Raw genomic sequence first — 18,056 nt, 5'->3', positions numbered from 1 at the left:
TGGCCAGCCCTGGGTCATCCCTTCCTAAACAATGTACCCCACGCTCCATCATCTCTCACGTTAAGTGAGAGAACCGAGGAATTTTATAAAATGTCTTCTGGTAAGGTTAATGAATACCTGCTGGTTTTGAATGGAAACCCTCTTAAAGTTACCTTCTTTACTCCTATTCTGTCCTTCCCCCCATCGTCCCATGTTCCTCTCCAAGAAATGAGGTTTCTGGATCGCTTGAAACCTACTAGGCTTTGTTCTGGTACCTTTTCCATATTTCTACGTTTCCTTTGCAGCGGGGACTCAAATGGGATTCAAATTGTCAAAGCGGCATCAGCATTCTAGGGCTTGGCAGTGAAGAGCGAGTCCTAGGGGGTGTGCCCACCTCACACTTATGCTTCGTTTACAGGCTTTCTCTTACACGTTCTCTTTACTAGATGGCCACTTCAGGACTGGACTCACCGTGAGCCTCTTACATAACAGCTGTTATTTTGCCCACAGAAGACATGAAATAAATAATACCATCAATAAATATTATTGACCAACCAGTAAAGCATTTCTTGAAATCCTCAGCCCTTCACTTTCAATTCCTCTCTTCATGAGCTAGGTAACAACATTTCTTAGAAAAACAAAAACAAGCAAAACGATCACTCTTTGGAAAACGTTCCCAGCACTGAAATGAATTGTGTTCCAGTTCTGCTTTTAAAAGCATGCTAAAAAGACTCCATCTCATTAGGCTTGGCGTCACAGTGGACGTTAACGGAGTCATTCTTTGGGGGAGTCGAAAAAGTCCTGAAGATTGTTCGGGAAGCTACGATAGTAACGATTCCACGGAAACACGCCGTTTTCATCTTGGACTCTGGGATCTGCTGCTCACCTTTATTCTCATACTTCACTTTGATTTTTTGTTGTCATTGTTAGTTTATTAGTTGTCAAAAGTTTCTTCCTTCCTGGTTCCTTCCATTTAGACCAATTTGGAAATGGAAAAGTGTGTTAATTTTTTCATAAATCTTTAAGACACGCATTACTGTATTTTTATTAACTGAGCCAGATGGTTCACAGCAAATTTTCTCTGACATAAGTAATCACAGAAATCAGGTTGGGACCCAGATCTGGTGTGGAAAGTGGCATGTATATTAGTGGAAAAATGCAGTTCACATAAATATGTGGATATTTTTAGAATATTTGTTACTGTTTGGATTTCATTTTATTTTATTATTTTTGTGTTTTGGTTTTGGCTAAATACACACTAAGGACCTGTTTTTTTTTTTCTTCCCTGTCCCCCCAGACCCAAACAGTCAAGCTCCTTCTCAACAGCTGAAACTTGTTTTCTCTTTGCAGTTTGAAGGTTGCAAGAAGGCCTTTTCAAGGCTTGAGAATCTCAAGATTCACTTGCGGAGCCACACAGGCGAGAAGCCCTATTTGTGCCAGCACCCAGGCTGTGAGAAGGCGTTCAGTAACTCCAGTGACCGTGCCAAGCACCAGAGGACACATCTGGACACTGTAAGGACAGCATGGGCTTTCCAGCTGCCAGCCCCGAGCCCTGAGCCCCGGTGTGAGGAAGGGCCCATGTGATAGTGGGACAGGAAGGTGTTTGCTTTATGGTCTGCAGGTTATAGGGACAATGCCAAGGGCAGCAGTGGAACCTTGGTAAAGGTCCAAAAGGGGCCCCGCCTGGCTCTTTCCTCATTTTTCTGTAGTCACAGGTTACCCTAAATATTACAACCGCCTGAGACAGAGTTGTGTGTATGAAATAAAGGCATTTCAGGGGCTGTCGCATAACAGGTTTTAGTACAGAGAATGACTGCTGGGGATTGGACATCATCATAAGTATTCAAATATCGGGATGCTGAAGTAGATCATATATACTGTTGCTGGAGAGGAAGCATTGTGGTTTTTGGGTTTTTGTTACTGTTGTTGTTTTGTTTTTTTACCCTGGTTCTTTTCTTATTGCCATAAGAGCTTTGAGGCTGGCATGGTTACTGAGTGAATCTTGCCTTTTTCTTTAGAGAAGCCACCTGGCATTTTCACCTTCGGGCGATCTGCAAAGCATCCGCACATCTTTCCCCAGGGTTAAGTTTCCCCGTGCCGCCCGCCGCTGTTGTGTTAACAGCCACAGATCCATTGGCATAACTCCTGTGAGAACGACTGATTGCCATTATCACACCTTAACTCTCTCAGTGCCGTAACATTCTGCTCGTTCTCTGAGGCTCTTTTATTTTCTCAGTTCTGTTGATTGTCCTCTTTGGCATTTCTCAAGTTTCGATGCCATTTTCCTTACACGGGGCCAGGTGGACTCCGTGCAGTTTCGCTTCACTCAACAAAGCCATCAGGATGGATGTCTCGTACACATCCCAGAGCTCTTATCCCACGTGCTTGCAAATAATATATTCATGGCAGTACTTTTTCAGTGTTAACATTCTGATGTCTATTATTAAACTACACCAGAATTTGAATTTTGAAAAGATACTGTTATTTCTACACACCTTCTCATACATATTTAAGATTCTTCTGATGTTACAGTTGACATATTTATTAAATTTTATATTAGTCTCTATTAGTCATATTGATAGAAGTCATTTTAGCTATATGTCACATAACCTTTCTAAACAGCATTATCTCCTAAGATACATAAATGTGAGGGTTTGCCTGGTAAATAGCCGAAATATAATTAGAGCAATATGGACACAGCATAGCCCCCTCCTGCTCTAGCTGGATTGAATCCCGTGATCTTAGGACCACCAGAGTGGAATGTTAAGTGAATAAATTTGGTGAATAGCAGGATTTTTTTAAAGGTAGAAGTAGGGGGAAAAAAGAATAAATTATGTTAAAATGTCCTATTTTGTAAGTCTAAAATGGCCTTGGTAGAATCTAATAAATTTTCCAATTTGTCATTAAACTTTATCATGGGAGAATGAGCGTTCACAAGACAAGATTGTCTTGAGAAATTGCCTCCACTCTAGCTAGTTATCTGTAGTTTGTAAGAACTATTGTAAGCCTGAGTGTTACGGCTCTACAATACCCTTCTTTACTTGGAGCTAATTTTAGCTAATCAGACTATGAGCATTTTCTAAAATCATTTTGGAATTCAAAAAAAAAAAATCACGTTTTAAAACTTTTGAGGAAAGCTACCACAGATAATAATTTCATGATTCAGTTCAATGCAGTAGCTTTTAAAACCCAGCCATTTTTATTTTTTTTTAACTACCTCTCTATTAAATCTTTTAAAACCATCGTTCCTCCTTTTAAGATGCAAACCTACCTCCTGTTTAAATTTTTATTGCGTTAAACGAATTGTTAAGCTCTTTTTAAATCGTGCAGAAATTAAGCATTTGTTTTAAAAAGCAAACTGTAGCTGCTTGAAGAATGTATTATTTAAATTTAGGCCCCATTTCCTTTCATTAACCACTCCTTATGCTAATGCTGTCAGAATTTTGGATAAAGTATCTTTTCTTCAGCTCAGGGGATTCTTACAGGAAAATGATTTTTCCCAAGTTCAAAATTCTAACCCTGAAAAGTTTTATTAACTTATTTCCCTGTTAGCATCTTACTGTCTAAACAGGGGAAGTGATTTTACAGTGCACATGGAAAATATAGTTTAATAAAGTATAGCATGCCATTTAAAGCTGGGGTAACCTGAGGTCAAATTACGGGTACACCACTTGGACCCGCCCCTGACATTGCTATTTTGGCACACTGATCCCAGGTGGCTAACAGCAGGGGAGAGAGTGAAGGCCAGCTGGGAGGGATGGTGAGATGTTTCAAGAACATCCCAAACTCAAATACAAAATGACATTACCCTTTTCTTTTCAACCCAGATATTAGTGACCATCGTAATAATAATAGGGTTGGTTTATATAACATGTTAATGTTCCCAGTTGTTTTTTTTGTTTCTTTGTTTTTTTTTTTTTTTTTTTTTTGAACATGCCACATCTCCTCTAGTGCCCAGAATGCAAGTTTATGTGGTCACAACATGACCGCTAATAGAGATATCAGCTGGTTGTTCCCCTAAAGCCAGGGCCGGGTGGGGAAGGCTATGTGGCAAGACCGCTGTGCGAACCCAGAAGAGATTCCCAGGTGAAAGAAAACTTTTGTTTGCCCGAGGGAAACTCGTTGACTAGTGACTTCAGCCCATGTTGGCTCGCCGTTGGCAAAACCTGAGATACGGAGAGCCTGGTGCATCCAATGTTCATTGTTAGCATTCTTACATGTGACGCAGGACCCAGCATACCATGAAACCATTCAGACCTGTTGGGTGATTCAGTCAATCAGTCACTCAAGGAACAGAGACATCAAACTTCGAATTCAAATTGGGAGTGTCCAACTAAATTATATATTCATGACTTTACGTTGTGCTTGGAATCAAAAATGGCAGAAACAAAAAAATGAAGCATAAATACAGCTTCCAGCGGGGCAAGAATCCACGTAGATGTTGGTTCCCGAAATGACAAACATCCACATGAAAACAGGAGCAAACTGGAAATAATAATTTTTAAAAATCTGAATTTTTTTTTTCTTTTTGGTCATTGGAAGAGCAGGTTCCTAGAGCAAGCATCCTATTTTAGGGGCAGGGTTTCACTTCTCCTGCTTACATTTCAAATCATGAGGGCACAACTCCAATTAACGTCACCTACTGAGAGGTACAAAGTGACTCTACGCTGTGACTTACATAGTTTATCTTGCGACTTCTTCTTTTAGTTCTTTGAGTAAACAGTTTCGCTTTATTTCATAACATAAAAGCCAATACTCTCAAACCCTTGCTATGAATTCTGTTGTCACAGTAGGCATGGGTGCTAAAATTTGAACTGATGTATGGCGTGCTCCCATTCATTCATTCCTCATAATTGTATACCCGTCACCAGGGGTGCAAAAATTAAAAAGATTCTGGGCTCAGCCTTAGGCTCTGTACCTCACATCTCAGGAGCCTGGGGGCGTTGCAGGTGGCCGAAACTTGTGGTCTCATTACACTCAGCCAAGAGCTTACGCGTGTAACCCAGCTGAGCACCGGGCCCCCCCCCCCATACCTGTCATACCTATAATAATTTTAATGTTTCTCCGGCTGAGTTTGCATGTGTCTGTTGTTTGAAACCTATGGTCTCTCGCTCACTTTCCACTAACACTCCCTTTTAATTCTCTCCTTCTCTCTGAATCAGGTTTCCTCTGAAACATTCCCAGTCCTTTCTGGACTTTTCTGCAGCTTCTTTATACCCGAACTCTTAGAGAATGTGTGTTTCCTAGTTTCTGACAATACCAGAGGTTGTTTTCAGGGGAACAGAACTGTAAGTATGACTAGAGATGCTTACTAATGATTCCCACATCCAGAAATGCCACAAGACGTTTTGCGGGGAGAGCACACCCCTAAACGCTGCCTCCTCGTTTCTTGAAAGTTGACTCTCCCCTTTCCCTTGATGCAAACTTACTGGGCTTTCTAATTAAAACCCACAAGTATTACCCAGCATTTCACGTCAGTCAGTTGGTAACAGTTCATGCTCTGAAGTCAGTAGTCTTGAGTAAATCTTCCCTGGTCACCTCTATGATTTAACTACAGCTGTTTTGTTTTTTTTTTTTCTTTCTCATTTAGAAACCTTATGCTTGTCAAATTCCAGGATGCTCCAAACGCTACACAGACCCAAGCTCCCTCAGAAAGCACGTGAAGGCACATTCTTCCAAAGATCAACAAGCGAGAAAAAAGGTAACTTCGAAAGAGAATGGATCTAGCCAGGAAAGGCACATTTAAGTTACTCTTGGCAGTACTGGGACCTTGTGCAGGGCCCTGGAATTCTTTGACTTCTCAAGGTAGTTTCACGCATTAGACTCTCTGAGGGGGACATCTTCCCCGAAGTAACAGCAGTGCTGTGGTCTGCATAGCTCGTATGACCAGATAGGAATTTCTGGGGGAGGGCCTGTATGATAAGAATCAGAGGAAATTAGTAAAAGTCACCTAAACCGGAGAGTAACAAAAGGCTTTTATGGAGATTAAGTCCAAATAGCTAAAGAAAATTGAATTGGGAAAAAGAGCACAACAGAAACCCTTTCTGGAGGTAAGTGCTTTTTCCTAAAATATCAATTGGTCAAAACCCTGTTAGTTCTGATGGAGAAGGTAGGTGTATCTCCAGGATGATTAAGTGCAGAATATCCCTCCCTTTAAGCTTAGAAAAAGACACGTTTCTTTTTTTTTTTTTTCAACGTTTTTTAATTTATTTTTGGGACAGAGAGAGACAGAGCATGAACGGGGAAGGGGCAGAGAGAGAGGGAGACACAGAATCGGAAACAGGCTCCAGGCTCTGAGCCATCAGCCCAGATCCTGACGCAGGGCTCGAACTCACAGACCGCGGGACCGCGAGATCGTGACCTGGCTGAAGTCGGACGCTTAACCGACTGCGCCACCCAGGCTCCCAGACACGTTTCTTAATAGGTGCTGTGTATGGAAATCTGAGAGAGGAACTGAACCTAAAATGACTTTAATATCGGTGAGGAATTAATGTGGCTTTTAGCGCACATAGAAATCATAGAGTTTTGGATTTGGGAGAAATGTTAAAGATCAACCAGCCAACCTGTCTGACTGACTGACTCTCTCTCTCTCTCTCCCCACCTCTCTCTCTCTCTCTCTCTCTCTCTCTCTCTCTCTCTCTCTCTCGTGATCTCGTAAGATCTCCAGCAAGTGGTTGGCCCCATGGTGACAAGGAGTTTAGCAGCTTTCGAGGTCCCAGTAACTGAGTTTCTAACTTTTTGGACCAATAAGCAACTTCTCACCATTGGCAGAAAACCACACTGAGCTGACCTTAGCTTTATGAGTGTCTCATTTGTGTTGAGATGGTACCTGATTCATGTAAGGGCCCTTTGTAACAAATTTAAGGGAAGTCTTAAGATTCACAATACTTCAAGTCCCCATGATGTGATTGAACCCCATGACCCTGGTGTTCAGGTCACTGTGGCTTCCAGTTAACTAGAATCGTGCATTCTTTCCTGGTTTATAGGGATTTAATGCTTTTATGTTGGGAAATGCTGTGTAGTCTTTTTTTACTTGAGGTTTTTCTTCTTGAGAGGTGTTAGCACAGTGCCAGTTGAAGGCTCATATATGGAAAGAATTTGACCTCTTCCCTGCGAATTAGAAAAATGCCCAGTTGGAAGGATTTGATAGATGCTCTTAATTGTATGTAAACCCACTCTTGTAAGTCAGTTGTTAAATCATTTTTTTTTCTGTAAGTCTCTTCTATTGGAATACAGTAAACTGATAACAGATGACCATTAAACCCACACTGAAGATATTCCTGTACCGTAGAAGAGTAAGGAACTGCTAAGTGAATTAATAATCTAAAGCTCTAAGGAGGACACTTAATATTTGAACAACACCAACGTTGCATGCTGTGTTGCAGGACCACGGTCTAACGGCTTTTGCCATTATCTCCGTGTGTATCTTGTGAACTTGAACTGTTAAGTTGTCTTTGTTTAAAAAACAAAAACAAAACAGGGGCGCTTGGATGGCTCATTTGGTTAAGCATCCCAACTTCAGCTCAGGTCGTGATCTCCACGAGCTCGCAGTTCAGGAGTTCGAGCCCTGCATCAGGCTCTGTGCTGACAGCTCACAGCCTGGAGCCTACTTTGGGTTCTGTGTCTCCCTCTTTCTCTAACCCTCCCCTGCTTGTGCGCGCACTCTCTCTCTCTCTCTCTCCCTCGCTTGCTCGCTCTCTCTCCGTCAAAAATAAATAAACATATAAAAAATTCAAAAAAAAAAAAAAAAACCTTCTTGAGAGTTTTTTCTCCTAAATCTGACCATCCACCTCCCACCTTGTCTGAAATGTGTGGGGTTTTACCATACTAGGAAATCTATCCTGAGACTGGAGAGCACCTTCACCTTCACAGACAGTAACACCTGCCATGGACATGAGGGAATATAAGTGCCGCATCCAGACAAATAAGCATCACATTGTGTAGTCAACTTAAGAAGGTCACTTAGGTTGACAGTAGGTATGGAAACATAATGAGATATTTTCAGGGATCATTAATTAATTGGTTTCTATTGTTCAGACGTGGTCTGTCTCAGCCTCTATATGAAGGAAGACTTAGTTTGGAGTGTGTGAAAGATTCTTGAAGCACTAATTTGAAAAAGAAAACTGGACCCGAGGCTACAAAATAGAAATTGATGGGCAATTTGTGCAGACAGCCTTCAGCAGTGAGGCTGGGTAGCCAGGGTGTACTTTCGAGGAGCTGTATGATAGCCTAATATCAAATACTGCATTATGCTCTTAATTTTGTCTTCTGTAAAGTGAGGTACTCTGTGCTCATTTAGCTTTTAATGTGCACCTTGTTTCCTGAAAATGGCTGAACTGATGTGGCTGCCTTTCATTGCCCAGACCTTAGTGACCTGTCTTTTTTAATCCAAAGATTCTTAAAATCTGTTACGAATCAGTGACAAATTAATCTGTGGAAATTAAAACGATGAAAGTCGCCCCATCCGATAAAAAAGAGGAAATGCCACCCCCGGGAGAAGCATTGTGAATAAACCTGAAAGCAGCCAATCCCCACTTTCAGACCTCGTGCGGTAAACTGGTCTGTGATATTTACATGGTGTACAACGTTGTTACTAGACCTTGGAGAGATTCTAATTGCTAACTCACATCAGTGCTTGGTATTTGAAATATTTCCTGGCAGCAATAATAAACTAAAAAAAAAAAAAAAGTAAGAAACAATAAACCTTTTAAGGCAGAATTAAGATTATTTACGACTTTAATTAAAAATTGAAAACTGGCATCATTTCAAAAAAGCCTTTACAAAAATGTGAATTCATCAAAAATAACCATAAAAATTCCAAGGTGATAAAGGCACAGTGGAGTAATGATCCCAGCCCTGGGGAATTGTTTTGTTGAAAAGAATAAAACCCTTTTCTGTCACACCCTGCTAGTCATGGACTCGTTTAATATACCCTGCCTGCCTGCTTTCCTCTAATCCTCTTTTTAACCTCCCCCTAGACACTAAATGACATTATTTGGGTCTTAACGTTGCCGGCTTTATGAGGCCCTGCTCTGAAATTCGGGCCAGTGAGAAGGCTCCCCGAGCCCGAAGACAGACGCTCATCATACGGCAGAGACCTCACGACTCTGGCCGTGGGCATATGACCCTTCCCCACACCTGTTGGATCCTACTGAAAACCAGGAACCTGAAATCTTAGCTAAATATTATTCAAGCTACAAAGAGAAAAAAAAAAAAAGGAGAAGGGCGGGGGAAGCTCTTCGGCAAAGGAATTGGGATAATTTGGCTCATGGCATGCAGAAAATAACTTTTCTCATTGCCTAACGTGTGCACACCCACTCACTCCATCAGGGGAGAGCTGACTTCTTCCGTGGAATGCGCCTTCCCGATCGCGAGTCCATTAAATAGAGGGCTCCGCGAATAAGCGAGTAGCGAGACACTCCACTCCCCAGCGATGATCTCCAGCGAGAATAGAACTTAGCCTGCAGAGCAAAAGGCAGAATCTGTCCTTCAGTTCTGCCCGATAATGAGTGGCAGAAGAAGAGAAAACCAAGGCAGCTTGAAACTTTCCTCAAGGCTGTGAGCTTTATCTGAATTTTTCATTCGTACCCTGGTAGTGGCATAAGGGGCGGGGGGGGGGGGGGGGGGGGGGGGGGGCGGTCTCCCTTCGCCTCTGGCTTGTCCTCCAAGCGGACTTCTTAAAGAGAACGCAAAAGAATGCGGGGCCAGAAGTCAGAGATGGCACGAATGTGCCGTCCATTTCACAGCTCCCGGAAGACGCCAGACTCTGGCCGTTGATTGGTTAAACGTTTTGTTAACATTCACCTCCGGCCCACCCTGGTTGATGACTTTCAGTTCTGCAACTTGGGCGCAGCCTGTTATAAACCCAGCACAGCATCTGAAATGCGGACGAACCCCACGTGCGCTCGTGTTTCCTTCTTGAGAGGTCAGCTCTTACAATAGCTCTCTGGCTAAGACAGAGCAGCTTAGGGATACATCTCTCTTCCGGGAGATGGAATCTGTTCAGAGCCGCCCCCCCCCCCCCCGCCCCCAACACACACACATGGAGACTCAAACCTATAAATGATTCCACTGAGTCCCACAAAGCTCACCTTGCTGTGTGCGGTTGTTGGAATCTTCAAAAGCTGTGTGAAAAAATCCATTTCCCCTACGTGGAGGCCCATATTACAGTTGCTGGTGTTACTGGTATGGGTGTTGTTTTCCGTACATCTGCCTGGCACAGGGCGTGCACAGTGGGGCACACAGAGCCTTCCGGGTTGTGACTCTCCTTTTTCTTTTTTGTTTTTTCTCCCTCCCTTCCTCCCTCCCTGTCTTCTCTCCCTCTCTTCTCTTCTCTCCCCTCTCCCTCCTCTTTCTTTCTTCCTTTCCTTCCTTCCTTCCTTCCTTCCTTCCTTCCTTCCTTCATTCCTTCTCAGGAATAAATGAAAAGTCCCTCTGACCCTCAAGGAATGTCAGTAGTAGGCGCCTGTCATGGACACGTGATTTCAAGATGTGCTAACCTGTTTTCCTTTCACGTGATAAATCACATTGGAAATCATATTGGAAGAGTCACGATGCTCGGTTCACGTTAAAAGGGCACTAAAATGGTTATTTTTCTAAGTGAGTCATTTACCCACTTCCATACTTTAATGGCTGTTGGTGTTGCTTGTATCTGCCCTGAGAACGATGATGGCACCTGCTACCCGGCCCGACTGTCCTGATGCCTCTGTTGAGGGTAACCGATTTTGAGAAGGCCACTGAATTGGCTTTGATAAGGCAAACAATTGTGGCCCAAAGTAGCGGTGTTAATTAATTGAATGTAAATGATAGAAATAAGTCCTCTTAAATTTAACCTCATACTCAAAGCAGCTGATCGGAAGTTGAAGCCAGTTGTGCAGAGGCTTCTGTCTTAGCGAGGCCCAGTGGTCCCAGCCACGCTTTTGAGAGCATTGGTCTACCACCAGGTTCTGGAGCCCTTGAGAAGGAGTTGAGAATCCGTGTCGGGTGTGGGAAGTGGAATGGCGGGGTCACTTGTCCATAAAGTAAGCAGTTTGTGAGAAAAAGCTTCTCTTTCTTTCTGGAGAGATCAGGAAAAGCTGCCTTCAGCCTTGTAAATACAGAAAATTCCAGCGTCTCTGGGCCTAGAGGCCCAGGGTCTTTCTGTAGCTCTTAAAGCAGTGTTGCCCTAAGTGGGTTCTTTGGAACACGTTCCACAGGATGTTATCAGATACTACTTTAAAAAAAATTTTTTTTTAAATGTTTCTATTTATTTTTGAGACTGAAGGAGACAGAGCATGAGCAGGGGAGGGGCAGAGAGAGAGGGAGACACAGATTCCGAAGCAGGCTCCAGGCCCCGAGCTGTCAGCACAGAGCCCGACGCGGGGCTCGAACTCAACGGAGTGTGAGATCATGACCTGAGCTGAAGTCGGACGCTCAACCGACTGAGCCACCCAGGCGCCCCTATCAGATACTACTTTTAAAAAGTTTGTTGTTGTCCTATATATTTGGGAAATGCAGAGCTAAATAATATTCAAGGCTTTCTTCTCACAAGAATTCTCAGAGCCTGGGTTATCTGATACTGTGGAGGAAACAGAACATTAAGCCCTGCTCAGAATCACTTGGCCAACAAAACCGTCTTTATCCTCTAGAGCATGTCCTCAAAACACTCTTCCAGTAAATTATTTGAGAAATAATCTCACGCGATTTCATTTCTTTCATCTAGCAAATATTTCTTAGGCACCTGCTGTGTGCCAGGCACTGGGTTAAACCCATATGTCCCAGCGTATACAAGACAGACTCATATCTTCTGTCTTCACAGAGCCACGCTGTCTTGATGAAACCCAACAATGATAAGAAGGTCAACAGAAAATAAGTAACGCAAACGCAGGCAAGGAAACAGGGTGGGAGTTGATACGGAGATGACAAAGAAGGACCTACTCAGGTGTAATGCTTGGGTGCACATTTCAGTATTCATTTTAGAAACGAGAATAAAGGCGCTAGCTGCAATGTTTTAAAAAGCACTGCTTAGGTCAAAATAACTCCACCTTCTTGGGCACCTTGACTGGCTCAGCAGGTAGAGCGTGCAGCCCTTGATCAGGGGGTCATGAGCTTAAGCCCCATGTCGGCCAGGGGGCCTACTTAAAAAAAAATACTGTACCTTTCCGCTTGAACTTCTTTTAAAAGAACCTGGTACCAGGAAGGGCACAGCAGTAGATGTCAGGATTACCTTAGGTTGTTATAATTGCACTTTTCTGCAGCCTGTCCTTAATCGCAGTGACGTTAGAGGGACTGGGTGCCAGACCATGAAATGCATAGCCTTCCTCTCCCACCTAAGAATATGACTCAGGAGGTCAGCATCAGTGACTCACTGGGCGGGGCCCGCAGGCAGCACAGGTGCAGCTCTGAGGATTTAGAAACAAGTAAGGCCTGAACTTGCCCTCCCGAAGATGACATCCTGACCAGAGACGCAGGGACTCCTGTGCTTTCAGTACCCTAGGAGAACGGCTGGGACGACGTCACACAGAGAGTGGTTCTGGAACATGGTATCTTGAGAGCTCCTTTGCAAAGGCTAGAGATTCTTAAGGAGTGAAGTCTTAGGTTCTATTGTTTGAAAGCCAAGAGGAGCCCTGTGGGTTTTTAAATTTTTTTTCAATGTTTATTTATTTTTGAGAGAGAGAGAGAGAGAGAGACAGAGTGTGAGGGGGGGAGGGGCAGAGAGAGAGGGAGTCACAGAATCGGAAGCGGGCTGCAGGCTCCGAGCCATCAGCACAGAGCCCGACGCGGGGCTCGAACTCAACGGAGTGTGAGATCATGACCTGAGCTGAAGCCAGACACTTAACCGACTGAGCCACCCACGCACCCCCTCCCCCCCGTGGGTTTTTAGATTGTCCTTGATGACTTCAGTCTACTTTGTCATACGTGGCAAAGTGGTTTTATTTCTGTCCCCCCCTGAAAATTGTTACTTGTGACCAAAAATGGGGGTGTTCAGCACAGCTCCGGCCAACCGTGTAAGGAATGAGGACCCTCTGGTGGGCGTTTTAATAACCAGTTCGGGCTGTACAGTGCCTAGCACAGCTACCTTATGGAAATAGTTCCTAGGTAATTGCTTTTTTGATTGATTGACAGAAGCCTTCTAAGCTTCTCATTCCCTTTCCCTTATTAGATTGTGTGAATTCTCGATGAAAATGGTTTTGGAATAAAAAGCGTTTAGCTCAGACTCCTCTGCCTTAATAGATGTCCTCAAATATCATGACACAGCTCCCCACAGCTCTTCTGGGGCTTTGTTCTTCGTCTCTGTTCTTAAAGTACTCACATCCCCAGAGGAATTACTGCTACCTCCGCCAGTTCCCTCGTCTTCCCCTTTCGTTGGAGCTTTGTCTTTGATATCCACGGGCAACGTGTTCCCATTCGTTTGTCTCTGGGTTCTCTGAGCCGCGGGGGTTTATTTTCGGGGTGACTTCACACAAGGGCTTGGATAAGCCTGATGTAGAAACTTGTCGCGGTGGATCCCGGGCTGGTGGCCGTGTCTTCAGAGTCGTGTTTGGGTTGGATGCCAGGAGGCAGGGGCTCCTTTTAAGCAGCGCCATGACTTGCCTCCTGACTTAGCTTACGTGACACGCCCCTAGTTTTTCCATTTCCCATCTTCCAGCTAGCTTGAAAGGCAAATGCAGGGCCTCCAAGATGAAAGGAGAGCTGCTTCAGCAGAAGGCATTGTTCTATCACAGACCTCCAGTCCAGGATAGTGTAAATACCCACACAAGAGTCCTCACCAATACATTCCTTCCTGAGCACTGAATAATCTTCCAGTGGCTCCGATGGCCAGTCTTTCTGGGTCATGTGGACTCTTGGATGACGGTCCAAGAGAGATCCAAACAAGGGAAAGGCAGCCGAGACCCAAACCAGAGGGAATTAAACAGACTTGAACCTGTGGTATTTGGTCCCATTCAGGGGTTATTAACCTGGGCTCCACCGACCATAAGTGGGAGCTCCACGGCCGGATGGATTTCAGGAAACTTAGAAAGTCGCAGGGCCGATATGCTAAATGTGTTTTCTAGGTAGAGGCTCTAGAGATTTCACGGACTCTCCAAAATTAAGATCCTCTGATGACAAGAAAAATTTTAAAAAATAGACCCAAAATCCCGTAACATGACAAGGGAGACTCTGGGAGGTGCTGTGTGTGTCCCTTACCTTCTGTTCCCTTGACTATGGTGATTGCATCATGGGTGTCTACATACATCCAAATCAAACCGTGTTCGTTAAATACGTGCGGGTCTGTGTGTATCACGTACCAGTCTATATAAAAGAAGAAAAGTTTAAAAAGGGGGTAAAGACCCTCCGAGCCAACAGAAATGCAGGGCTCCTAGTGACTGTTTCACCTGGCTTTGGTTACAGTACCCAACTAAGGAGAATCTGTGCTCCATGTGCCTTGGGGGACTGCCTCCTACTCACCCGACATTTACCACGGATCTGATATTTTGCTAAGTGCCTGGTATAAAAAAAAAAAAAAAAAAAAAAAGGTGAGATACACTCCGTTCCCTTGAGGCAATCAGAGATGTCAAAGCCGGATTTTGACAAGGGGTGGGCTGATAGATGGGGAATCGGCATGTGGAGTAGACACAGACAGGAAGCCTTTGCACCAGGCAGCAGGGTGTGCACTTTTACAAGATAGAATGGAGGCCCGGGGGAGGGTTAGCGGGCCGCTGGGACAAAAGTGAGTCAGCGGGAAGTAATGGTGGATCGAATGCCAGGGGCGAGGGCAAGTGAAGAGTCCAGGTGGTACCCGGGTTCCTGGCCCCAGGATCGGATGAGCACTCCGCAGGTGGATTCTTCCTCAGGGAAACCTCAGTTCTGGTCTCAAGGCCTGTCAGGTGATTGGATCAGCTTCACTCAGATTATCCAGGATAATCTCCTTTCCTTAAAAATCAGCTGATTGTAGACACTAGTCACGTCTAAAAAAATACCTTCATGGGGCGCCTGGGTGGCTCGGTCGGTTGAATATCCAACTTCAACTCAGGTCATGATCTCACAGTTCGTGAGTTCGAGCCCCACATCGGGCTCTGTGCTGACAGCTCCGAGCTTGGAGCCTGCTTCGGATTCTGTGTCTCCCTCTCTCTCCCCATCTCTAACTCATGCTCTGTCTCTCTGTCTCTCGGTCTCTCTCTCTCTCTCTCTCTCTCTCTCTCTCAAAAATAAATAAATGCCTTCACAGCAATACCTAGATTAGTGTCTTATTGTATTTAACTGGGGACTAGAGGCTAGCCCAGTGGACATAGAAAACTAACCATCACACCCACAAACTAGAACCCTTTATGTTAAAATTTAAAGTTACTTTATTTGAAGGTAATATTAACCACATGAAAATGGGTAATGGCGAACCTCGACGTGTAATTTATATTAGTGCAAATTGAATGTTCTCTATGAAAACAGAAGGAAATTAATTATTTGATATACCTGGTCCCACCCCTTTGTGTTATACACTTGACTGTTCAAAGCAAATATGTTCATGCCAACTAATTTACAGACACTGTGCTAAGAGGAAAAGATTATGATACTTCAAGCAAATAAGCAGATACTTTTAAAAGACATTTTGATTTATATATCCAAGAATTTACAGGATCGTACAAGTTTATCATAATATGCTAACTTTTTTTTTTTTGTAACGTTTATTTTTGAGAGACAGAGACAGAGCACGAGTGGGGGAGGGGCAGAGAGAGAGAGGGAGACACAGAATCTGGAGCAGCTCCAGGCTCTGAGCTGTCCGCACAGAGCCCGACGCGGGGGCTCGAACCCACCAACTGTGAGATCATGACCTGATCCGAAGTCATGATGCGACTGAGTCGGATGCTTCATTGACTGAGCCACCCAGGTGCCCCAATAATATGCTAACTTTTAAATCAGTCATTATTATCCTAATTTTATGTCATGTAATGCTTGTTAATACAGTGTGTTTATATCATTAAATGAAATAATGACAGTAACACTTAGCGTGGTGCCTGCCACATTACATATGCCAAGTAAAGGTTAGACATCACTGTTAGAATTACATCATGTTGTCTGTTAAGAGTTTTCGAGGGGCGCCTGAGTGGCTCAGTCAGTTAAGCGTCTGACCTCCGCTCAGGTCATGGTCTCCTGGTTCGTGAGTTCGAGCCCCGCGTCGGGCTCTGTGCTGACAGCTCGGAGCTTGGGGCCTGTTTCAGATTCTGAGTCTCCCTCTCTCTCCGTCACTTCCCCGCTCTCTCTGTCTCTCTGTCTCTCGCTCAAGAATAAATAAACATTAAAAAAATTTTTTTGTAAATAGCTTCCTAAGAGAGAAGACAGGTGATTGTTGCAGTTGTAGGAAGTTGGTTTTCTCTACTCCAGACTCTTCCATTAATGTATTTTTCCCTCCAAGAGATTTTAGCTGTTTAAAAACCTTCCGTGGGAACTGCTGTGGGCATCAGTGAGAAGACACAAGCACAGGGCTAGCTGCAGCCCTCCACATAGACAGTCCACCCTGGGAGGAGGTAGCTCATGGCCACAGAGGTGGGAGTTGACCCCAGAGGGGCTGCCGTCCAGAGCAAGACCAGCCTGGCCTCCTGCATTGCTGCCGAGGAAACTGGCCCGTCTGAGTGGTGCCAGAAGGTGCGAGTCAGAAAATAGCACGAATCGTGCAAGGGGAGAGGAGATTTCTCCCTGCCCCCGCTGGCTCCCTTGGATTCCTGCGTGAGAAGTCACGGGAGTAGCAGACATTTGAACCCCCGGCTCGGCTCCCCTTGAGGGCCTCCTCGGGTGGAATCCAGTCTCCGTAATTCCCGTGCTTTCCTAGTGACCGGGGAAGTAGCGATAGTAAAGGAAGGATCTCACCGCACCACACTTAATGCCTTGACCTTTCCGAGCCAGGGCGTGTACATCATCTCCTTTTATTCCGTCCTTTTAGAGTCAGGATGCATTTTTTTTTTTTTTTTTTTTATTGCTCCTTCTGCTCTCTTTAGTTTGTTTCTGAGAAGTGAGAAAGTTTAGAAGCAGAAAGGAAGCCAAGTACGATGCCCAAAGGTGCTGGTTTTCGTACACGCCAAAAGGCCTACGGAAATGTGCGGCAGAGTTAATACGGCCCAATGCAGAGCTGTCCGCTAAGTCTTGACATACTGTTTGCAGTCTTGGCATTCCACGAAACGTCTTGGCAAAAGATGATTCTCCACCACCCCCCACCCCAACCGACAGTCCGGAGCCCTCTTTATAAACGCTCGCAACGCATCATGTGACATCTTGAATGCTCACTGTTTCCGCTGTTGGTCGAGTACAGACTAACTCTTGAGTTAACTGTTAAAGGACTAAAGATAGTCATGGCCCCCGTGGGGCGGCTCTTTTAACTGGAATAGAAGGATGTTTTTCCTGAGTGGCTTTTCGGGGTGGGTGCTTGCTACACAGCCCCTCCGTGGGGCCAGCTGTGGGCACAGCTGTAGCCCATCAGAATTACAAGAGTTTTTAAATGTAATCACATCCTCCAGCTTGGGGAATCACATTTAGAAAGTCCCAAAAGATATTCATAAAGCCTGTTCATCTGAAGCTTTCTGACAACGAAGGCAATCTCTTTTTGTTGTTGTTGTTATTTAAGAAGTAATACGTCCAAACATTCTTTACATATGTGTATTTTTTTTTTAGCTCAAAAACGTCCCTTCCTGGAACACCCGCATGTGAGCTGGTCTGTCCTGCCTTCCCGGGATCCTTCTTTTCCATTAACGACCTCACTGATGTATGCAGAGATTCTGCCTTAATATCACTGGTTCCCTGCGATTTTTTTTCTTATTACCCAGCTTCCGGGTCTTTTAGCACATGGATCGCATGCCTCTCTACTCTTTCCGTGTTGTTCACGCCACAGACTCGTGTCAGCTAGGGTCGCCTGAGACCTGCAGTGTCATTTATTGGCTGTTGAGGCAAGCATGGAGGTTGAAAAAGTTGACAAGGGAAGTGATGTTAACAGACCTTATATGCCACGCTCAGATGTTTGAACATAGACTGTGGTCGGATCGAAGATAATTATGGTGGTAACGTGGGGGACGAATTAGGGATTTAGGGTGAAAGGAGACAAGGCAATTAGTTAGGTTGGCATATTTCCATTA

At 44.5% G+C, this 18,056-nt stretch overlaps 1 protein-coding gene across 3 annotated transcripts in view; it reads left to right on the top strand.

Moving 5' to 3' along the window:
• Window positions 1–18,056, top strand: part of GLIS3 (GLIS family zinc finger 3) — a 547,841-nt gene that overhangs the window by 444,395 nt on the left and 85,390 nt on the right. For all 3 annotated transcript variants that reach the window (XM_047831214.1, XM_047831212.1, XM_047831213.1), the window contains exons 5-6: window positions 1,330–1,491; window positions 5,570–5,680. In XM_047831214.1, coding sequence (XP_047687170.1) covers window positions 1,330–1,491; window positions 5,570–5,680 — 273 coding nt within the window. The remainder of the gene's footprint in view (window positions 1–1,329; window positions 1,492–5,569; window positions 5,681–18,056) is intronic.

The sequence above is a fragment of the Prionailurus viverrinus genome, chromosome D4 (assembly GCF_022837055.1).
Source record: "Prionailurus viverrinus isolate Anna chromosome D4, UM_Priviv_1.0, whole genome shotgun sequence".
In the NCBI taxonomy this organism is placed as follows: Eukaryota; Metazoa; Chordata; class Mammalia; order Carnivora; family Felidae; genus Prionailurus; species Prionailurus viverrinus.
Note: the sequence above shows the minus strand (reverse complement) of the source record. Positions and strands in the feature narration are given on the sequence as shown.